Below are 24,713 nucleotides of genomic sequence, written 5' to 3'. Positions count from 1 at the left end.
CCCATAGGATGTTTCCCCCTATTTTCTTTGACCTTTTCTAAAGTCTTTAAGCATTTGATTGTGGAACTTTTTTGTTGTTGTTCAAGCATGTTTTTATTTTTCTTGGACAATATACCCGTGAGAGGAATTGATGGATCATATTGTAATTCTAAGCTTAATTTGTTTACTTTTCAATTACAGTTGATATACAGTGTTATATTAGTTTTAGATGTACAGCATAGTGATTAGATATTTATATGACTTCTGAAATGATCCCCCAATAAGTCTAGTACCCACCTGGCACTATACGTAGTTATTACAGTATTTTTTACTATTTCCCTGTGCTTTACATTCCCGTGACTAATGATTGTGGAACTTTTAGAGTAAAAAACTCTGGGTCTGTAGAGACAGAGGTGGAAATGGATTTGGGGTCAAGGTTGTGTGTGAGGATGGGAGCAGGGATAGCATTTTTTAGGGTTTTCTGATCTGAGGCTTAAATATAGGACCTGGTATAAATCAGATTTTCCTTCTAGACTATGGCACTGTATTGTATAATAGTTAAGCTTTGCTCTCCAGACCCCCTCTGGTTTAGACATCCAGTATCATAACCATGAGGATCAGGGCCCATTTTCTTGTTCCTGTCTTCTCTGTTTGTAGAGTGACCGACTCCTGAGGACTAACTCCGTCTTTGAGAACACAATTTCTGTCATCCCAAGGGAGGGCACTCCCTGAAACAAGCAATATTCAGAAAATGGTGGTTTTGTGATCTCGTTTTTCACATGGGAATGGTGTGTGGTCTCATGAATAACCACCCCCACCCCTGCCACTGCTTGTCTTTGTCACCGAATTACTATCATTCTACTCTGGAATCTCCTTTCTACCTCCCAAACCGTAATTACCCTAGTGAATGTGTGGGATACTTGATTACAGAGGTAGTCTTTATATCAGACTTGCTCTTACCCCTGAAAAGCAGAGATGCTATTTAGGCTGTCAGGCCAGACTTCAGTATTGCACAGATTTAGGTTGATCCCTTTTGCTTTCTACTTTGTGAGTCAAAAGCTGTCCCTGGAAAAATATTTCCTACATATACATTTACAGATAAATGGAAATATTTTCTAGCATAACCCTGATTCAAGTTCTATTTTTGTTTTTCCAGGAAGATTTAAGTCATATGCTTTTTCTGGATTCATAGATTTTCTGATGTGTCAAGATACATTATAGTAAAACTAGAGGCCCGGTGCATGAAATTGTGGACTGGGGGGTGGGGGGGAGTTCCTCAGCCCAGCCTGCGCCCTCTCGCAGTCCAGGAGCCCTCGCTCCTTACTGGGAGCCCTCACTTCTTACTGCTCACTGCTCCTTAGTGGTGCTGCGGAGGTGGAAGATGCTCCCACCACCGCCACTGCGCTCGCCAGCCTTGAGCCCAACTTCTGGCTGAGCGGCACTACCCCTGTGGGAGTGCACTGACCACCAGGGGGCAGCTCCCGCATTGAGTGTCTTCTCCCTGGTGGTCAGTGCACATCATAGCAACCAGTCATTCTGGTCCACTGTAACGGTTGCTTAGGCTTTATTTATATAGACTAGAGGCCCGGTGCACGAAATTCGTGCCCGGAGGGGGGGTGTCCCTCAGCCCAACCTGCACCCTCTCCAATCTGGGATCCCTCTCACAATCCAGGACTGCTGGTTCCCAACTGCTCGCCTGCCTGCCTTCCTGATTGCCCCTAACCGCTTCTGCCTGCCAGCCTGATCACCCCCTAACTAACCACTCCGCTGCCAGCCTGATTGATGCCTAACTGCTCCCCTGCCAGCCTGTTTGCCCCCAACTTTCCTCCTCTGCCAGCCTGGTCACCCCTAACTGCCCTCCCTTGCAGGGTTGATCGCCTCCAATTGCCCTCTCTTGCAGGCCTGGTCCCTCCCAACTGCCCTCCCTTGCAGGCCTGGTCCCTCCCAACTGCCCTCCCCTGCTGGCCATTTTGTGGTGGCCATCTTGTGTCCACATGGGGGCAGGATCTTTGACCACATGGGGTCAGCCATATTGTGTGTTGGAGTGATGGTCAATCTGCATATTACTCTTTCATTAGATAGGATAGAGGCCTGATGCACCGGTGGGGGCTGGCTGGTTTGCCCTGAAGGGTGTCCCAGATCAGGGTGGGAGTTCCCTTGGGGTGTGGGGCGGCCTGGGTGAAGGGCCTGTGGTGGTTTGCAGGCCAGCCACGCCCCTGGTGACCTAAGCAGAGGCCCTAGTATCTGGGATTTATGTATCTTCTACAATTGAAACTTTGTAGCCTGGAGCAGAGGCCTAGGCCAGCCATGGCTGCAGAAGCTTTGCTTCCTCCATTGCCAGGGGCAACCCTTGCCTCCTGCTCTTTCCAGCTCCGTAGCTGCCGCCATTTGTGTTTGGATTTGTTTACCTTCTATAATTGAAACTTTGTAGCCTTGAGTGGAGGCTTAGGCCCGGAAAGGGCAGGCGGAAAGATTAGCTTCCTCTGTTGCTGGGGAAACCCAAGCCTCCCTCCTGCTCTCTGTGGCTGTAGCCATCTTGGTTGGGTTTATTTGCATATTTGCTCCTGATTTGGCTGGTGGGCGTGGCTTGTGGGTGTAGCAGAGTTGGGGTCAATTTGCATATTACTCTTTTATTAGATAGGATTGCATTCTGATTTAACAAATATTTATTGAGCACTGGATAAATTAGGTAATGTCTTCTTCCAGAATTGAAAGATTAGTAGACATAAATCCTTCCTTCAGGCAGCCCAGCACACACTTACATAGAACCACACAGTGTGGTAAGTGCTATACATATGAAAGGATTGGCACAGAAGAGAATGGTCAACCTGGGGGCAGTGAAAGGAAGGACATCACCTCCATTTAGTTAGGAGAAAAGAACAGGAATACGTAAGGCCCAAAGGCATGAAGTAAGACAGCATATTTGAGGTGTTAGAAGTAATGTTAATCACTTAAATGTGCAGTGGGAAGAAGTGGAGGGGTGTGGAATTGGGGAGATGAATCTGGACAGATAAGTAGGGTCAGATTACAAAAGTAACTGTGGCATACTTAGGAGTTTGGCCTTTATTATAAAGGCCAAAGTAATTATTGAAAGTTCCCAATTAAGGAGTGATATGATCAGTTTTTGTTTTCCATGTAGTATTCTACCTGTGATGTGGCAGATGTACTAATTGGGGAGGAGAGGAAAGGAACTTATGACAGGAATAGTGCAGGCAAGGGATCATGGAACTAAACTCCAGGTTTTGGCCGAGAAGGAAAACTGATGACAGAGACTAGGGAGGTAGGATTGATTGATAGTTAAGTCCAGCATTTATATACACAGAGGTTTACGTGTGAACCTTCTTTAGAGTAAACATTAGTGAGAAGTGCCAAAACAATGCTAATGACCACTTCAGGGATGTTTTCTGGCTGTTTGAGAACATTCTAAGCTCATGTGCAATAACTTGAGATAGATGTAAGCACTGGTGATAGCTTCTGTCCTTGGCTGACGGAACAAATTGAGGATATATGCAACATTCCAGCCAAAAATTGACATGTCTAGAATATCCACCTGCAACTCTTAGGATATTCTTGGACATAAGCTTGGACTATGTCATCTAATTAATAGTGTTTAAATGTAATGATTTTTAAAAATTGTACTTATGAATTAGTGCCAAAATCATGGACTTTGCTACAATTTATAAGGCTTATGAAATCAAAACACTTTTAAAACCTTGCTAATAAAGTGTCTTAATATTTCATGCACTACTAACACCACTTTGTAACACAGCTGAAACAGAATACTGATGTGATTTTTTGTGTACTGTTAGTGAACCAGAAGCTCACTTTGCCTTCGCTTTATTTTTTACCATATTCTAACTGTTCGGTAGGAACAAAAAATGTAATAGTTAATGGTCTCTGAATGAATCCTTACTCTCTTAACAGCTGTTTTCCCTTTGCTAATTTAGATAATAAAATAATACAATTACATATGCATGGCACCTGGTGAAGACCCTTCATAAATACTATTTATCTTGAAGTCTTACTTTTAAATCTTAATGTCTTAAATCTTAAATCTCTAAGCCACTTGGCTGTTTAGTTTTTTTTCTATTCATGATTTACTGCAGAATTTATTTAGGGAGGAGTATATAATGAAAAACAAAATCTCCTACCTCACTGCTTATTGATTTCATGGGCAAATCTCTCATCCTTTCTCCCCATCCTTCCTAGTCTTCATTCTCCTGGATTGCACTCATATTCAAGTAGTTGTGAGTTTTTCCCATTGGTGAGTTTCTAGCCATCTCTGTGAGCTTAGATTAAGCTGAAAACTATAAATGTGTTTAATAACAGTTGCCTGTTGGAAAAATCATGAAGTTAAATGAAAGTCTTAAAAGGTAACATCTTTTCACTTCTCACTATGGTTAGTTTCAGGAATGGAAAGGTTAGGTGTTCCAAAGATGGAAGGAGCCATGAGGAAAATCAACTTAGGTGTCTAATCAACTTTGTCTATTAAACAATTGAAATATTTCCTAGGCACATGCTCTTTGTGAGCTCACAGTACTTTACTATAGACTGTTCATAAGTGCCACATGGAGCCTAAGAGTGGAAGCATAAAATGCAAAGAATAAAAGACATGGACTAAGTACTAGAAACCTGGGCTAGAAAACAGTTATATAAGGTTAAATCCGTTTAACCAAGACCCCGATAAGCCTATATTCATTTACTTTATTTAGTGTGAAGGTTTCTTAACATTCTGTATTACATGCATAATTTAATTGTTTAAATACACTAGTGACAATTGCTACTTAGTGATAAGCTCTGATGGATATTGTCTTAATCACCCTTGGGTTATCAGTTTACTAGAATTTTACTTTTCACTTTGAACTTGACTTGCATTAAAAAGCAAAGCTAATAACATAAAGAGATTTTGTTATGTGAGTGTTTTGGTTTTAAGTATGACAAATAAAAATTAAAGGACTGCTAATGGAGACAGACTGGGATTTTCTAAAGCTTTCATTTAGGTGGGTTATTGCTAAGTGGCAAAGAATTAGTAATTTTTTTTAGTATTTAATTCATACACTGGGTTTTAAGCATGAAGTTATTTTTCATTATTACATTTCAACTTTCTTATATTACTTTCAGTTTGCTTTTTATTTCCTAAGTAGTTTCTAAAAACCTGCAAAAGATTGACAATTTGTATGTAGAGATTTAAATATACTACAAAAATATTAAATGTCACTTAATTTATCTTGGCCTAAATTATCTTGAGTGAAGCAGTTGAGTCACATGGCTTCCAAATGCTTTCTTCAAACTAAAGTTTGATTCTATTTGTAGAGGATACTTGTGCCACAGCTAAATTTTACATGTACTAGGAACTTTAAATAATAGTACATTACATAATTAAAGTGAAAAGAAAAATAATAAAGGTTAATATGTTTGAATTTTGATATTTCTTTTGTTTAAAAACATACATTTGACCTTAGCTAACATCTGGGATTTTAAAGGTGTGGGATGTGATTTTGAAAGATTATAGAGATCTTTTGTTTGTGTCTTGCAGCATTGCTGCCACTAGGAGAATAACTTCTTACACCTTTTCTTTTGCTTTTAGGATTTTCTCATTCGGCGTTTACCTTTGGTATAGAAAGCCATATCAGTCAATCAAACATAAATGGTGCCCTTGTCCCACCTGCTGCATTGATTTCTATCATCCAGAAAGGTCTACAGTATGTAGAGGCAGAAGTTAGTATTAATGAGGTAAGGAATATTTATTTCAAATATTCTTACTCTTGAATCTGATAGCTTGTTTGCTTATTTATTATCTGACTTCAGCTTCTCTGGGTTAACGATTGAAGGGTATTGTTCCTAGCGTAAGGGTCAGGCTGCATAGGCAAGGCATGTTGTCTCCCAAAGGTGAGGACCGCTATCTGTAGCTTATTTCACTATAAATGGTTTTATAAGTAAACAGTAAGAAATAATTTTCTTTAAAACAACAGCATTGATGGTCTGAAAAAATCAGAAAATTTCAGATTATTTGGTTATACCTGATGTTGGAAGGCAGTTCATAATTAAAGCTAATTCTTGATACTAGTGCCTATTTAAGGTCCATATGTTGGTAGTTTAACTCAGGTGTCAGCCACCTTTGTCCCATAAACCAAATCCTGCCTGCTGCTTGTTTTTGTAAAGTTTTATTGGAACACATTCATGCTCATTCATTGACATATTGTCTGGCTAATTTTGTGCTACCATGGCAGAATTGAGTAGTTGTGACAGAGAACTTATGGTCTGCAAAGCCTAAAATATTTACGATTTGGTCTTTTACGATTTGGTCCAGCTGAAAATTTTCATATATGGACAGGATTTATGATATGTGGAGCTTTTGCCTTATTTTCATTTCAGAGATTAATATGTTCCCCTTTCCTTTCACAAAAATATGTGAACAAATATTTTAACAAATATTTTAAAAACTGAAGCATCCATGGTTTCCATATCAGTATTTATTACTGTAGTTACATAGTTTACTAAAATTGATTTTATTGTCTTTGTTTTCCTCATCTGTAACTGATAAATTTGCTAATACTAAATTAAACGTGTTGTCTTTTAGCACTTTTCCTCCAAAAATATCCTTAACAGAGGGTGATAAACAATTTCTAGCAGTAGCCAGAGATGAAGTCTCATTTTATCTGAAAAACTTTGTGTAAATTTAATATAGTAAATTTTAAATTTTGTGTCTGTGTCGGTTTTATATTTATTTTTAAATTACTTATAAATTAAAACTTAGAGGGGGGTGTCCCTCAGCAATCTGGGACGCCTCGGGGAATGTCCAACTGCTGGTTTAGGCCCACAGGGATCGGGCCTAAACCGGCAGTCGGACATCCCTCTCACAATCCGGGACTGCTGGGTCAAACTGCTTGCTTGCCTGCCTGCCTGCCTGCCTGATTGCACCTAACTGCTTCAGCCTGCCAGCCTGATCACCCCCTAATCACTCCCCTGCCAGCCTGATAGACGCCTAACTGCTCCCCTGCTGGCCCAATCGCCCCCAACTGCCCTCCCCTGCCTGCCCAATCTCCCCCAACTGCCCTCCCCTGCTGGCCTGATAGCTCACAACCACCCTCCCCTGCCGGCCATCTTGTGGTGGCCATCTTGTGCGAGGGTGTGACAGTCAGTTTGCATATTACCTGTTTATTATATAGGATACTTTCACCTACTCCTCAAATACTCCATTACACTCGACAATTTAGAAAGATGTGCTGTGTTTGCAGCCTGGAGCCCCGCTCACATACTGCAGATTGTCAGGAGTGTGTGGTCATCTGCTTCACATACACATCGTGTTGGCTAATTTGCACTGTTTCTATTTCTGACTTGCTCTGTGTTTGTGTCTCTCCTTGTGCTCACTGGAGAATTTTTATTCATTGTGAAGTCCCTAATATCCATGAGAGGAGCTTTGGAAAATTATAGCAAGTCCTTAAAATTAAAGAGCAACAGCCTGTGAGTTAAGATGCTTCTCAACTGGTAGTACACATAAGACTCCCCCAGGGAGCTTTTTGAATCAATTTCTGAGCTCTTCAGAGATTTTGATTCCGTAGGTTTGAATCTACATTTCTAACAAGTTACCAGGTGATGTGCTCCTTGCATCACACTTTGAGTAGCACTGGTTAAGAGATGCCAGCTGCTGTTGACCAGTGTGTAACTTCAAGTCTTTAAACCCGACTGTGCTTGCTTGCACTTCAACATTAGTAAAAGGAAATGTCGTATGGCATAATATATGGAGTCTTTCTGTTTTAATGTTTTAATAAAATCACAAGAAACTTTAAAGTCCAACAAAACTATTTAAAAGTTTTTGGTTTTAAAGAAGTAGTTTCTATACTGTGGTACCAACTCTCTTATTGTGTGAATGATTTTATTTTGGTCATTGCTTTTGACTAACAAATTTTTGGAATATAATTTATAAACCTTTCTATTATCTGGCCTACTTTTATTCCTTTCAGTATTTCAGCTATATATGTGCAACATATAACACTAAGAACCAGGTGAGAAGGAAAAATTAAACAGCTATTTGCAGTTGCTTCTTCAGTTTCCTTCTGACTACTACTTATGCACATTCAGAAAATTATCTAAAAATATTTTGTCTTGGAATGAAGCTTTTTATTTCTGCTGTGGACTTGTATGAATACAAATTACTCTAAATATGGCACCTTTGATTTTTCTTCTTTTCCAAATCCAGGATGGTACCTTGTTCGATGGTCGACCAATAGAGTCTCTGTCACTGATAGATGCCGTAATGCCTGATGTAGTACAAACAAGACAACAAGCTTACAGAGACAAGCTTGCACAGCAACAAGCAGCAGCTGCAGCAGCTGCAGCAGCTGCCACGAACCAACAAGGATCTGCAAAAAATGGAGAAAACACAGCAAATGGAGAGGAGAATGGGGCACATACTATAGCAAGTGAGCTGAGATAGAATTTTTTAAAATTCCTTTGCAAAAGAAATGTTTGCTTCATAGGGATGTCACCTCTTCTAAGCTGAAATAACACCATACTTATCATTTATGCCAACTTGTTCCCCTAACTCTTACCACACAGTTCAGATTTTCATTCTTAAAGCTCTGAAAGCGAGGTTTACATTCATGGATTTTATTTTGTTTCAAAAAATATTTAAATGTTATTTTTATTTTTCTATGGTTAAATGAGTTTTGTGTCTGCATTTGATTTCTAAATAAAATGTGTAATACTAGTCATTAACAAATACAGTGAAGCTCTGACATGGAGCTGTAAAGGCAACTCTCATGTTACAGGAATGATATCAGCAACCCCTACTGGCGGGAACTTAGAATATTATTGGCATGGATTACATGTTCAAACCTTTTTATCACTTTAGTCATATTTGTGGGTCTAACCTTTTGCCGTCCTTCTCTACCCTCATCCTCTAACCCCCACCTCTAAACACACACTCAGACATATATATCTTGGCCATACTTGACGAAAGATAAGAATTCATTCTCCATGTGATAAGTACTGTGTAGTCAAGTTACACTCTATTTTATAAAGGAGGGATTTCCCCAGCATGTTGCAATATTACCTGACTGGAATTTTCCTCTTGTTTCCTGTGCTGCAGATAATCATACTGATATGATGGAGGTAGATGGGGATGTTGAAATCCCTCCTAACAAGGCAGTTGTGTTACGGGGCCATGAATCTGAAGTGTTCATCTGTGCCTGGAACCCCGTTAGTGATCTCTTGGCATCGGGGTATGTTTCTCAAAGTTAAACTGAAATGGATTTTTAAAAATATCTTGCTGAACTTATTACATTTTATAAATACATTACTTATGTTTTTTAGGTTTCTGTTGCTTATTAGTGTTCATTTTGCCTCTATAAATCTTCATTCCTTCATAAAGTAACCTTGGAAGTTTTCATTAAACTCAAAATGGAGTTGTTTGGGGCACTCAAAATGGAGACAGAAAAAATGCTGGAAATGGATATTCCTGATATTCTGGTTTTATTTGCCTTAGTAATTTAGGATATAATTGTGTTTGTTGTTTTTTTTAATTCTGGGATACTTGAGAATATTAAGAGTATTTAAAATATGTTGCATACTTTCTAGGTCTGGAGACTCCACAGCAAGAATCTGGAATCTTAGTGAAAATAGCACCAGTGGCTCCACACAGTTAGTACTTCGACATTGTATACGAGAAGGAGGGCAAGATGTCCCCAGCAACAAGGACGTGACCTCTCTAGATTGGAATGTGAGTATCACCGTATTGTCCATGTGGATGTAATTACTGATTCACTTCTTTGAGCCTTAGACTGATGGCAGGGCTTGTCCCCTTTTCAGATATTTTTAAATTTCACTAACTAACGAGAACAACAGACTAGGAATCCTCATTCCCAAATATGTTAAAAACAAAGGCTGGCCCTTGAGCAGTCAGACCAAGGTTCAGCTTCCAACTCTTCTGTTTACCTAACAGCAGAATCTTCGTAAGGTTGGTGGTCGACCGCTTGCTTCCTTTTCCTCACATGTATAGGAAAAGTGTGGTAATGGTAGCTACATAAATGAGGAAATAGATGAAAATCACTAGCAGACACATACTAAGTCCTTAACTAGTAAGTCCTGTGCTGGAGTTAAGAGAAAGCTATATAATAAAAACGTGTTCTTGTTTTTCTCATTTTGCTGTGATCTGACGAAAACTTCATTGCCAACTAACTGCCTTTTAGGGACCATTAGTCTAGATTGCTTCCAAGCTTTATTCTAGCTGTAGTACTCTTAATAATTCTTTGATTCAATATATGATTTAATATCTTTCAGGGATAACTTAACTATTCTGACTTTTATTGTTGATAAAGCTTCACCCTTGTAGTTTCTAATACATGGTTAACATTGTGTTTTTTTCCATTCCTATGATTAATATGTGGAAAATTCGCATTTATAAGGTTCCTATATATTTTCCTTTGTTCCATGTTGCCTTTTAACTTTGCATCCAGTTTTTACCTTTTTTTCTCCGACTCCCCTCTGCCCCCCCCCCCCCCCCCCACACACACACACCCCAAAAAGCCTTTTAGACTATTTCAGTGTTTCCAAGAATTTTAGGGGTTGGCCAGTCTTTCCTCAGCAAGTGAACATCCTTCCTCCTCTGGCTCCTGCTTAACAGCTTTGTGTGGGGCTTTCCAGGGACCTTACAAATGTCATCCCAAGGAACGAGGTCTATTCTTAAAAATGATTACTCCAGCTAAAGTTCTGTTTCCATAAAATTCTTCCAGAACTCATAGCTAGGGTTTTTTTCTTATTTCTGATGTTTTGTTTTGTTCTGTTTTAGCATTCCTTTCTAAAATTCCCAGTAATGTATTTACCTTTCCCTTACAAAGTTGACAATTGTAAAAATGAAAAGAGGTTTTATCACATTGCAATATTATTTGGTTGTTGTAGGGTCATGACTAATACCTTCTTAATATGGGACCTTATTATAGCTTAGGTCAAAAACCTTATAGCATCCTTAAGCTATTTGGCTCAGAGACCATGTTAATTTAATGAATTTTACAGTTTACACTGAAAAAGATGGTAAACCAACGTTGATTTGTTGAGCTTGGTGATTCTGAAATGCAAATTAGTTTTAAAACATGGACTTTTCAAAAATATATTATTCACTATGTACTTGAATCTTCCACTAAAAGGCAAAAACATTATCCTTGATTAATGGTTCTTTCTCATGACTAAAGCAAGAGCCAGACATATTTGATGGTTCAAGTATTTTTTTCCAACTTTAGTGGTCCATGAACTAAAACATTTGGGACCATTAGTTTAAGAGAAACTTCCCACCCAGCTGGTGTGACTCAGTGGTTGAGCATTGACGTATGAACAAGGAGGTTACAGTTCGATTCCCGGTCACGTCTCATGTCTGGATTGTTGGCCCGATCCCCAGTAGAAAGCATGAGGAGGCAGCCAATCAATGGTTCTCTCTCATCATTGATGCTTCTATCCTTCTCTCTCTCCTTCTCCCTTCCTCTCTAAAATCAATAAAAATATATCAAAAAAGAAACTTCTATTGTGCAGAGCCTGGAAATAAGCTTTTGCTATTGGCTTCAACATGGCTGCTTCTTCCTGGGGCAGAACCACAGGGGTTTTTAAAATCCTGGCAGGTCTGATTCTACAGCCCCCAGACCTAGCATTTGTCTGTCACTTACCTATACAGCTAAGTGGCCTGAGAGGTCTGAAAAGGAAGATGCTGTTTTTGGTTCCCTTACCAAAAAGCATCAAGAAAGTACTGTGTAAGACAGGATTTCATTCTGTGTCTCCAATAAGGCTTGCTCATCCTAGCAACAGTCTGTTCCATGTACTCTGTAACTTGCATTTCCATAGAATGTTAGACTGTCCTTCCCTTGTGCCATTTGTCAAGGCATATGAGATTAGAGAAACTGGAATGTTCTCCTAATGAAGTGGTTCCAGGAATCTACTCAACTTCTTTTACTGTCAGGTCACTTATACTCTGCTGTGACTCTTTTTCTTGTGTTGCATTTTTATTGGTAAGGATTCATATTGGGAAAGAATTAACAAAGGAAAGAAACATTCAATGACATTTAAGAATCTGATCATCTGAAACAGCAATCTTGTTAGTATCATGCAACATACTTTATTTAGACAGTAAGAGATTTAAAGAGGGTCATATAAAACCTTTTAATCATAATGAGATATTTTGGAAGATTTTGCTTTTTACTTACATTGAATCATTAAAAGATGATGATTTTGATGTCCTTTCCAGTCTACCAGCCTCCCCTCTTTAGTCATGTGCGCCTATAAGGATGCAGTAGACCTCAGCATGCAGGGGAGTGATGTGGTCCTGCTCCGGAGCAGTTCCTGCTTTGTGAGATTTGGACATAGGCTCGCACGCTGGCTAGGTGCTGCCAAAGCTCCAGCTTCCCAGCAATGAAGGGTGTTTCCTAGCCTGGGAGGCTCTCCCAATTGGGCAGATTTTGTAGCAGAGAATGTCAAGGATCTGCCGTACCTAGGATTTAAACATGAAATGTTCTAATAACAATTAAATGCCCTTTCTGGATTACATAGTTGAAAGAAGTGTGTTTCTCCAACAGAGTGAAGGTACACTTCTAGCAACTGGTTCATACGATGGGTTTGCCAGAATATGGACTAAAGATGGTAAGTGAAGCATTTTTCTTTTCACTTGTTGTTGGTTTAAATTATAAAGATAAAGTAATGTTATTTTTTTTTTTTTAATACTAGGTAACCTTGCTAGCACCTTAGGGCAGCATAAAGGCCCTATATTTGCATTAAAATGGAATAAGAAAGGAAATTTCATCCTAAGTGCTGGAGTAGACAAGGTAAAAGAACATTAAACTGAACATATATATATAAGGTTAATGTAATAAAGTAATATTTTCTCTGCTAATTATAGAAGCATTAAAATATTTATATTTGGGAAATTCAGGAATGAATTTATGATAGTAATAGAAATACTTTCTTAGATTTTCTGTCAGCTCACTTCTGAACCTACAAAATAAAATGCCTTTTATTCTTTATCTGTGTGACTAAACTACTCGTTTTTGCTGGAACTTGTGCTATAATGAATGTCACATTTCCCATGATCTTTGCTTCCCTTCTAAAAGTTCTAGTTTATCTCATCAGTGAGTGTGGCTCTGGAGTGATTCCATGGGAAATCTTAGAGCCAGTCAGTCTATTAGGTGAACTCCTGGTGCTTAATTGAAAATGTAAGAAATGCAGGATCTTTCCAGCTTTTTTCACCTACTTAAACTGGTTAATACTCACAAGTTGAAAATATGGCCTTCTTTCTCCTTTATTTTCTTAGATCATCCCCTTTCCCATGAACCTAGGAGAATACATGCTTGTAGGTAACTGTGTGCAATGACAAAAGGGAAATAGAGAGAAAAGAGGGAAGAAAAGTGAGGGAGGCCAGGAATGCGAGGGGAAAGCCCTGTTAATAGTCTCTGCAACTGTGCAACTCTACATCCCCAAAGGTATAAAATCAGTGGTGGGAGAGTATGAAAAGGAATGGTAAATATAGCCATTATATGTCATACTTTGATGTAATTAATATAAAAGACACTGTTTTAAATACTGTATTGTCAAAATTCAAGCTGCCTTTATATGTAAATGTGAGCTTTAAAAAATCTTAATACTGAGAATTAGCTGGCTACTTTGTAAACCAAGAAATTTTCTCCTTATAGCTGAAGAGCTATGAAAATCTTACATTAAATACTCTATTGCAGTGGAATATTTAAAGCAGTCTAATATAATGTCTGGTACATTGAAGACAAACCAATAATTGTTATTTCAAGTGAGTTGACTGACGAAAAACCATCAGGGAAAAATTAAACTAGTTAATAGTCATATCCCCTTCCCCCCAACCCTGAATGTGGAGTATAACCTGGTTGTACTGTTGCAAAAAGTAAATGCGAATAATTCCACTCTGACATTTCATATTGCTTTAATATAGTTAGGAATCTAATGTATGCCTCTATAATAAACTCCTTTCAACTTCTTAACAATATATTTTTCTTTTCTATTTAATCTCAGACAACAATTATTTGGGATGCACACACTGGTGAAGCCAAGCAACAGTTTCCTTTTCATTCAGGTAAATTTTTACAATTTACATTAGAACTGGATTTTTTCCCCCTGTTTTTCTAATTATACTTTTAACTGCTTAAATTCATTTAATATCTTGAACTATCAAGTATCAATCTTGTTACTAGTTCTTTGAAGGGTTGATATTCCATGAGTTTCAGATTGTTAATTGTCAGGATCATCAAAAGTTTTTGTGAAATGTATCACAACAGAGCATTTGAGGCCTGATTGGTATTCTTTAATGGTAAGGACATAGATTTTTGAATTAGGAGATCTAGGTTTGGATATCAGTTTCACCCCATTTAACAAGCTTTAAGACTGAGCATTTCGCCCTAGCCGGTTTGGCTCAGTGAATAGAGCTGCGGTCGACCTGCGGACTGAAGGGTCCCAGGTTCAATTCCGGTCATACCTGAGTTGCGGGCTCAGTCCCCAGTGGGGGCCATGCAGGAGGCAGCCAACCGATGATGCTCCTCTCTCATCAATGTTTCTGTCTCTCTATCCCTCTTCTTCTCTTTCTGAAAATCAATAAAAACATATTAAAAAAAACAAAAAAAAACAAACCTGAGCATTTCACTTAACCTTTCTGAGCCTCATTTTCTTTATCTGTAAATGAGGATAATAATGCCTATCTGTTATAAGGCTAAGACCAAGTAATGTATCTGAAAATAGCGTATAAACTTCTACAACTTTAGATATTGTTATTTCTCGTTTTGGATTGATGTATCTAAATCAGTCTACCTGTGTACATAAAATAAAAATTAGGCTTTTCCAATGTTGTTGGAACTTTGGTGCTATAGGTGGATTTTTTAAAAGAAATAAATCGATACTTAAATCCATAGGTCTGACCCACAAAATATTGTGCTCCATACTCCATGATGTATAGCCACGCAGCAAGGTGTATACAGTAGGTCCTCGGGTTACGTTGAAGATCCGTTCCTACGGCGCTACGTAAAGCTATTTTTGCCGTAAGTCGGAACCCACCTATATAAGCACCTATGTCACTCACATGGAGCAGATGCACAACAGTAATGAAGTGAAACAGTAAAAAAAATTTAAAAGAAAGATAACAATTTCTGATCTTTACTTGTGGTAAATAAATAATAAAAAACATAAAGCACATATGTACATACGTCGAAGAACTTTTTTTTTTTTTTTTATAAATAAATGGGAGATGGCGACGTAACCACGAAACGACGTACGTCGAGCCCGACGTAACCCAAGGACTGCCTGTAACCAGATGAGTGGAGACAAGAGTTTATTACATGTGCTCTTTTGCAGCCTAGAACTTTTGTACCTGCTTTCAGGGAGTTTCCTGATGACAGTAGCTGATATTAAACTGGAACAAGATGCCCAATAACTATTAGAACAGGAATTTTAATATTACCTGATTTAACTGCTTCTTGCAGGGTTTTGGTCTGGTTCAGAAGAGCTTTCAGTAGGAGGCTGACTAAAGGAGTAACTGGTTATTTTCAAATCTTTTTCACAGACAGTGGTACAGCATCAGTTTTAAAACAAACTTACAGCTTCTGGCAATTCGTTTTTTTGTCTTTTCTCTATTTAGTGTGACTAAGTCAAATAAGGTACAGAATTATTTTCTGTAGTATCTGAGGAACATAATTTTGCAAACATAATGTTAAACAAACAGTTCAGCTTGATTACAGTTGACCACATTAGTAGACATTTACACATCAGTTTTTGTTCACCTTTGCTTCTAGTCTTCACCCAAATAGAATTCTTAGGCCTCTGGCTCTTTGCCTATTAGTTTCTCCTACCTCCCCAAAGTGATGGCGTATTGAAATAAGTAGGTGTGTGGTACTGTTACTAGCCACTACGTAACATGTACCAACTTTGTGCTAGAGATGCTGCTCTTTGTATACATGATCCCATTTAGTCCTTGCGACAACCCAATGAGGTAAATGGTATTAAAGTCATTTCACTAGTAAATAATACTTTTACCAAGGGTATTCTTTCTTGCCAGGCCTTTTGGTTTTTTAAGCAACTTTATTGGAGTACTAGAAGTCCAGTGCACGAAATTCGTGCACTGGGGGGGGGGGGGTGTCCCTCAGCCCAGCCTGCACCCTCTCCAATATAGGATCCCTCTCACAATCCAGGACTACTGGCTGCCAACCACTCACCTGCCTGCCTGCCTGATTGCCCCTAACCGCTTCTGCTTGCCAGCCTGATCACCCCCTAACAATTCCCCTGCCAGCCTGATTGATGCCTAACTGATCCCCTGCCAGTCCAATTGCCCCTAACTTCCCTCTCCTGCCGGCCTGGTCACCCCTGTCTTCCCCTGCTGGCCTGGTCACTCCTAACTGCCCTCCCTTGCCAGCCCGGTCGCCCCTAACTGCCCTCCCTTGCCAGCCTGGTCACCCCTAACTGCCCTCCCTTGCCGGCCTGGTTGCCCCTAACTGCCCTCCCCTGCTGGCCTGGTTGCCCCCAACTGCCCTCCCCTGCAGGCCTGGTTGCCCCTAACTGCCCTCCCCTGCCGGCCTGGTCGCCCACAACTGCCCTTCCCTGCTGGCCATCTGTGGTGGCCATCTTGTGTGTTGGAGTGATGGTCAATTTGCATATTATGCCTTTATTATATAGGATAATTGACCCCTCCCCCCCAAAAAAAAATACAGGGTATGGCAAAAGTAGGTTAACCCTACCAGACCTGAGGCCCTGAACCTAATTGTCCCCTATACCTGGCCTCCTGAGCATTAAAGAGAAAAAATCAACATGATATAGAAAAAATGTTAGTTACATGCAAACAAGTGGTTAGAATAAGATGGAACTTGGAGACATTGTAGAAAATAGGTCTACCTTTCATCTAGCACGAATATTCCACCTCAGAGTCTGAATCAACCAAAGTATCGATCACCTGTTGGACTGTGATAAGCCTAGACCTACTTCGCTTTCCTGTTGAAGTGCTTGGTTCATCAGCCGCTCGTTTCATTGTGAATTTTCAGATTTTTTTCACGTCAAACCACACAAAGTCAATTCAAACACATGGGGGCAGACATTTGCAATGGCTAACCATGAGGTTTGACCACGATTGGTTGGTTATTTTTAGTTTGTGATGCATTTTTTTCACGTACTAGGCAAAGTACCGAAAATTAGGTAGAGCAGTATAGCAGCAGATTCGGAAATTACCGAAAAATCGGTACAGCGGTCTGGTAGGGTTAACAGTTGCTTGTATGGAAAATAATATAATAATAAATAGTAGTATAAATTGTTTCATATACTTACAGCTGTAAACCTACTTTTATTCCACCCTGAATACATATTTAAATTGTGCAATTTGGTATGTTTTGACATATGTATATATCATTGAATTCACACTCCAGACATTGGAATACATCTGTTGGATTCAGATGTTTCTTCCTGCCCCTTTGTGATCTCTCCCCACCTTCCCCAGGCAGTCACTTGTAGTCTTCTCACCAGAAATTAGTTTACGTGATGTAAAAGGGATCACAGAGTATGTATTCTTTTTTGGTTGGCTTGTTTCACTCTGCATAATTATTTTGTGTTCCTTTCAATTGATGAGTAATATTCCATTGCGTAAATAAGTATCATCATTTATTTATCACCTACTGAAGCACATTTGGGTTGTTTCCAGTTTTTACTTATTACAAACAAAACTATCAACATTCATGTACACAAATAATCTTTACATGGATTTGTGCTTTCATTTCTCCTGTGTGAATAGCTAGGAATAGAATGAATGGATCATACGATAGGTGTATGTATAACTTGTTGATAAACTGCCAAACTGTTTTCCAGAGTACATTTTTAAAAATGGATTTACTTTCTCACCAGCAGTGGGTAGTTCTCTGTATTCTTCCAGCACTTTTTTTATGTGGTCAGTCTTTTTAATTGTAACCACTCTAAGACCTGTATAGTGGTATTTCACTGTGGTTTTAATTTGCATTTCCTAATGACTAATGATGTTAAGTATCTTGTCATGTGCTCATTTACCATCTTTATGTCTTCTTTGATAAAATGCCTGTTTAAATCGTTGGACCTTTTATTTAATTACTAGAAGCCCCATGCACGAAGATTCGTGCAAGAATGGGCCTTCCTTTCCTTGGCTGCCAGCACCGCCTTCACTCTGGCCAGAGCTGCCTTTTCGCTCCGCCCAGAGCCACCTTTCTGCCTTCCCATGCTGCCTAGAGGCCAGGAGCAGCTGGGGTGGTGCAGAACGCCTGCGTCATAAGCATCCTGTCCCCGGCCGCTCGGTGCCTGTGTATGCAAATTAACCCGCCATCTTTGTTGGGTTAATTCGCATACTCACCCCTGATTGGCTGGTGGGTGTCACGAAGGTACGGTCAATTAGCATGTTGCTCTTGTATTAGTGTAGATGTATTCTTTTTATTGAGTTTTGTGAGTTCTTTATGTGTTCTGGATGCAAGTGTTTCCAAATAGCGTCTCACAGTCTGTGTTCTTTGCATTGTTTCAACAATGTCCTTGGAGATCAGAAGTTATTAATATTGATGAATTCCATAATTTATTAACTTCATTTATGTGTCATGCTTTTGGAAGTTGAGGTCACTGAATTGCGACCTTTCTGCTTTTCTAATATAGGTATTTAGTGGTGGATACAGGCACTATTTGCAGCCTTGTGCACGGACATTGATTCTTCTAATCTTTTTGAGTTGTGCATTCCCAGTCTCAGGTAGTATCCTCACACATTAGTGCTAAACATGTGAGTAGGACTGACTGCAGATCTTTAGAGTTCTCTGCATCTCTCCTTTCCAGTACTCTGTCCTATGAATTCTAGCTGCCTTTGCCTTCTCAGCTTCGGCTATTTAACTCAGGAATGTCATGGATCTCTGTCTAGGAAGGTTTCTCTTTCCTATGCCATGACTGGGACATTTTTCCCCCCGGATTATAAGCTCAGACAATTTTGAAGGCACCTTGTTTGTTGTGCCTTCTCTCAGGAACCACTGTCCTTTGTTGCCTGGTGTCCAATGTCTTGAATTATTATTTCATATATATTGTAAATTTTTTTGGTTGTTTGGGGCAGGAAGCAAATATGATCCCTGTCACTTCCTTGACCAGAAATGGAATTCTTATGTTTTTTAAATTACTACATTTTAATTTCTGTTCTGTATGTTCCCCTATGTACACTCTTGTGTAATACATAAATCATGATTCTAGATGAATGACAATGAGTTACCACTTCAAACACAGTAGGACAGTTATAAAAATAGCAATGTTCATGAGGATGTAGAGAAATTAGGACCCATATACTTTTCTAGTAGTTATGTAAAATGGTACATTCATTGTGGAAACCAGTATGGCAGTTACTCTAAAAGCTAAACATAGAATTACCACGTGACCTAGCAGTTCTACTCCCAGGTCATATTCAACAGAATATGGTCTATATATATACAATTTATTATTTAGCCATAAAAAGGAATGAAGTTCTGACACATGCTACACCATGAACTAACTTTGTACACATTATGCTAAGTGAAGTAAGCCAGATACAAATGGAAAAACAGTATGATTCTCCTTATATGAAATAACTATAATAAGCAAATATCCTATATAATAAAGATGTAATATGCAAATGGTCGTTAAGCCATGAAGTTTAATGACCGACCACGTAACGACCGGATCACGGATCAGCAGGAGGGTTGGGCAGCGAGCTACAAGCGAGCGGCGGAGAGCTACAGGAGGGGGCAGGGCACCAAGCTATGTGGGGGGGTGGTATGCGGGGAGCTACAGGAAGGCGGGGCAGCAGGTGGAGAGCTCCTGGAGGGCAGCAGTGAGCTACTGGTGCACGGTTTCGTGCACAGGGCTACTAGTATGTAGATAAAAAGTAAAGATTAAAGGTTAGCAGGGACTGTGGGTGGGAGAAATGGGGAGGTATAGCTTAGTGGTTAGTTTCTGTTTGGGGTGTTGAAAAAGTTTTGGAAATGGTGATAGTTGCACAACAGTATGAATGTAATTAACACCACTGAATTTTACACTTAATAAAATGACATTTTATGTTACATATGACCACAATATTTAAAAATTAATATATCAAAAATCATTGAATTATATACTTTAAATGGGTAAATTTTATGGTACGTGAATTATATATGAACAAAACTGTTTAAAAAAAAGCAAATGAGTAATGAATGCCTTTCTTCCCTACCCTCATAGGTTTGTTCATTACCTTTTTAACTTAAGAAGGATGCACAGGTTAACAAAAACAAATCAGAATTGGAGGACACAGAAATTTGAATCTCAGTTTCAGGATTTTAAAAGTGTGTTACCCTGGGCAAATTAACTTTTCTTAGACTTTTATTGTGTGTAAAATGAGGCCAGTAATAGCGAACACACCTCTCATCTCTCACTTACATAAAAGTACATTTTATGTTAGAGGTCTTATTTCTATCCTAAAGAACGTGCGTTACCTGGACTCATTTTATTTTAGGAATAAATATGAAGTAAGGAGGTATATGTTCTTAGATTGCACCAATCCATAACCATTGCACCTTAAGAGCCAGCTGTATCACAGATGCATTAATCACCCAGCTCATGTTGCAGCATTCCCCACCTCCTCCAGTATCTGTACCTGCACATACACTTTGTTTTTGTTTTGAACCTAACAATATTCTGTTTGAATACTACTACTTATTTTCATCTACTAAGATTTTGTTGACAGCTCTGTGCCAAGTTAATACCCTTGTGCATCAGGACAGATACTTGGCCTTCTTCATGGCAATTTATTATAATTAATTTTTTTTCACTTTTTTTTCTTACTTTCTTACTTGAACAAATTATTTACCTAAGAATCATTTTGTTAAAATGATTTTTGAAATACCTTAAGTCACATATTTAATGACAAAAATGAAAGTGTAGTGTAAGTAGTTACTCAGATTCCAGGCATGAGAGCAGACTAAACCAGGTATTCCAAGAAAGGGAATTTAATACAAGGAAATAGTTGCAGAGGTGTTGGAAGAGTGAAAAACAGAGGAATATGAGGTAACTCGGAGTTTAACAACTGCCAGAAACCTAAGACTTAGAGAAGGCGGCAGGAGCCAAATGCCCGGTGTGAATCGGAGCCTTAGAGGAGAGGCTGCCTGGCAGGAACAGGCAACATGGAGTAATCCCAGCAGCTGCCAGAGTCCCAGCCTGAAAGAAATGGGAACAAAATTGCTGTCTTCTTTGTTTCTGCTGACCTTGGGCTCGTGACGGTGTCTTCCACTGTGGGAACTCTGTAGGCACAGGATGCTGTACTATGTGATTGGAGAAGTCAGCCCCAAGGTGCGGAGCACAGGAGAGCAGAGTGGAAAGTAGTGGGCCTAAGAGCGGTGACACGCCAACAGCCATCTGTATTACTCTGAGAATCGTGATGCACACAGACAGCAGCAGAGTTCACACACGGTGCCAATCAAAGTTGGCCTATAGTTTTATTTCCTGGCTGATTTAAGTTGGATTCTCTCAGAAGCAGACCTGGAGCCAAGCATTTGAGTGAAGTGATTTATTAAGGAAACCTTCCAGGAGAAACAAGTGGAGGAGTGTGGGAAGCAGGATGGGAAAGAGCTGAAGGGCCCAGGAAGGGAGGGTTTCTGGTGAAACAGCCCGTGTTCAGCCTCATCAGACACTGCTCTGGGAGGTGTGTTTACACCTCAGAATTTCTCTCATTTGAGCCAAGGGTGCTAGGGTTTTTTTTAACCTACCCTTTTACCCTCCAACTACATACCACCAGCTATTGGGTACTGGGTACATTTTGGGTAAGTAGAAGCAACAGAGCAGAGTGATTCTCTGAAGAAGTTTGCCCCTGGGAGGAGCCCTTAGCACCCAGGCACTCAGAAGCCGGGGACTAGTGAGGAGGTTCTGCGAGGGAGGGAGGAGACCAGGCCATCCCGAGCAGTTGTCTTACAGTAGCAGTCACTGCCATACTGCCATTCACACCGCTTGCCCAGTCCAAAATTGTGTCTTGTTCATTTTTTTTAATCTGGTGGGAATTCTTGTAATTTGAAATTTTTGTAGGTGAATTTATGTTAATATTTTTTATATACCACTGTAGTTTTCATAAGTTTGTTTGGGGAGAGGATTCAATATTTTATACCTCCTGCATAGTAAGTTTCATAGTAAGTTATTTTTCCATCTTGTAAGTATTACTTTCCTTTACTGACTCAGTCCAGGTAGGTTCCTGACCCCTGGTTTTTCATTGTGGAAATATACCCAAAGCTAGTTATTCAGTAGTGTCTGGCCATGTTACTACCATTAGCTTCCTTGAGCTGCACTCTAGATTTTAGTGTTTTACCTGATTAGTCTCTAGCCAGTGAAATTAGGTTTCACTGTTGTCCTTTGTCTTGTTAAAAATGTATTGCTATATATAGTTCTCAAAATTCTGAGTAAATATCTCTTTGAGTCGTAAATGCTTTAATTCCTTCTTCTGGTTCTTCTTTTCTCCTTTCCATAGTTGCAAGCCCTCACACATGATGACGTACTTTTTGGCTTATCAATCTAAGTGCTCAAAACACCCATTTATAGTATATTTAGTCTCAATATTGCCAATTACTATTATACAGATAATACAGAGTGGCTTTGTTTTTCCCTTCCCATAGACACCAGTTCCAACCTCCTTTATTAAATCTTTTATATCTCTAATAATGAGGATACACAGCTTAAATTTGACCTTTTCTGTTTCCTCTAAATGGTAAACTTGTTCTGTAAAGGTTTGGAAAATAACTTAGGTTTTGTAAGCTGTAGAATCTCTGTTGCAGTTAAGTTTACCCTTGCAGTGTAAAAGCAGCCATATGTAACCAAATGAGCTTGGCTAGATTTTCATAAAGCTTTATATATGAATTTGAATTGCATATAATTCTCACATTTCTAGATCTTCTTTTGATCAGGTATAGTATTTTGATTTTTTTTCTCTCCCCAGCCAATTGAAATATAGAAACTGTTCTTGGCTAAAGGGTCATAGTATGTCTATCCCTGCTCTAAATCCATTGTTTTTGGTATGCTCCTATTGCTTAACCCGATTACTAGCTATCATTACCTTAATCTGCATTGCTAATTATAGAATCTTTGCACCTTTCAGCAGGGGACAATGAAAGGAAGAATCTTTAATCATAGTAGAGCTAAAATAAGTAATAAATGCAGACAGCTTTTGGGCTTCTGAGGTTTGAAATTCAGTGACATAGATTTTAAGAGATGATTTTAAGAGGTAATTGATGGGAATCTCTTAGAAGAAAATATATTTGTGAATCATATACAATATTACATTTATCAGTTGAGTAGATGCTAAGAATGCTCCTTATTCAGTGTAACATTTGTCTAGCTTGTAATTTACAAAGTACTTTCCATAAATACCTCTCACTTGATTTTCACAATATCCTTGTGTACTAAGCTTAAAGGTTTTATTCCCATTTGTTTAGATGAAGAAAATACCATGACAGGTTAAGTGGCTTGCTGAGAGCCCACTACTAGTTAGGGAGTGGCAGAACCAAGGATTCTTGTTCATTGAACACTCACAGACTTTCAGAAATAAGAAGTGTAGCATCATTTACAAATGAGAAACCCAGTGCTAGTAATTCACAGTATGCCCTCAGGAACACTGACCTCCTGATTACCAGGCCAGTGTACTTCCTTATTAGCCTGTGTCTGACATGGAGGCAACTAACCTGACATGTGTTAATATTTTTTATATTTAGATATAATTTTTAAAAATTCCATTTTTTAAAAGTATGAAGTAGAATTTTACATTTCCATTAGCATGCTTAATGCCCAACCATGGTTTAAAGTGAAGGCTCTGCGGTAGCACTATGTGTGGAACGAATGCTGCTAACCTGGCCTTTTTCTTTTCAGCACCAGCATTGGATGTTGACTGGCAGAGCAACAACACCTTTGCCTCTTGTAGTACAGATATGTGCATTCACGTCTGCAAATTAGGACAAGACAGACCTATTAAAACATTCCAGGGACACACGGTGAGAAACGGGTTTTCCCCTCTTTGAAGTGATTATGGTGAATAAGTAATGTTTCAGAATGGGTTTGAAGTATGTATGTTTAATGACCAAAGAGCAACCTGGTCTATAAAATGAAAATATAAATATTTACTGTTATTTTTAGAATGAAGTAAATGCTATCAAATGGGACCCAACTGGCAATCTCCTGGCTTCTTGTTCTGATGACATGACTTTGAAGGTAATTTGGATATCGGGGAGAAATGGGGTGGAGATGTCATACAGTGTCACTGTGCAGGCCATTTGAACACTATAGAATGTCTCATAGTTCTTTGAGTGTTTAAATCTTGTTCTTTATGTTTTCTTTTATGAAGTATTTCAAATGTTTGAATAGAGCAAATAAGTTTCATTTAAAAGGATGGCTGCATGATGGGAATTATGGTACTTAGAAATGTGCTGTTATAAATTGTCTTCACTATTAGAAAGTCATATATTGGTGCAGTAAATGTATTTGCACATGTAATGATTTGACTAATAAGAAACTAAGATCTCTGTAGCATTCATGAATTTGATTGAGATCTGCAAACTATTAATTTTGCTGTGGTGGTAATGTATGTCACCCTTGCCCGGAAACTGGTAAATTGCAGAAAATCACTTAATAGGTGAGTGAGCCTAGTTGACATGCCAGTATTCACATCTCAGCATGAATTTACATTTTTCTTGTTGTGTAACTAAAAGCAGAACTAAGATCTATGCATACCACAG

At 39.0% G+C, this 24,713-nt stretch overlaps 1 protein-coding gene across 5 annotated transcripts in view; it reads left to right on the top strand.

Annotated features, from left to right (window-relative positions):
• TBL1XR1 (TBL1X/Y related 1) overlaps window positions 1-24,713 on the top strand; it is a 164,880-nt gene that overhangs the window by 124,328 nt on the left and 15,839 nt on the right. For all 5 annotated transcript variants that reach the window (XM_079766446.1, XM_079766447.1, XM_079766445.1 and 2 more), the window contains 9 exons: window positions 5,567-5,712; window positions 8,180-8,402; window positions 9,071-9,203; window positions 9,559-9,700; window positions 12,537-12,600; window positions 12,685-12,782; window positions 13,996-14,056; window positions 23,851-23,972; window positions 24,115-24,189. In XM_079766446.1, the coding sequence (XP_079622572.1) occupies window positions 8,237-8,402; window positions 9,071-9,203; window positions 9,559-9,700; window positions 12,537-12,600; window positions 12,685-12,782; window positions 13,996-14,056; window positions 23,851-23,972; window positions 24,115-24,189 (861 nt within the window). In that variant the 5' untranslated portion in view covers window positions 5,567-5,712; window positions 8,180-8,236. The remainder of the gene's footprint in view (window positions 1-5,566; window positions 5,713-8,179; window positions 8,403-9,070; window positions 9,204-9,558; window positions 9,701-12,536; window positions 12,601-12,684; window positions 12,783-13,995; window positions 14,057-23,850; window positions 23,973-24,114; window positions 24,190-24,713) is intronic.

The sequence above is a fragment of the Cnephaeus nilssonii genome (genome assembly GCF_951640355.1).
Source record: "Cnephaeus nilssonii genome assembly, chromosome: 3".
NCBI lineage: Eukaryota > Metazoa > Chordata > Mammalia > Chiroptera > Vespertilionidae > Cnephaeus > Cnephaeus nilssonii.
This window is presented reverse-complemented; position numbering and strand designations above follow the sequence as displayed.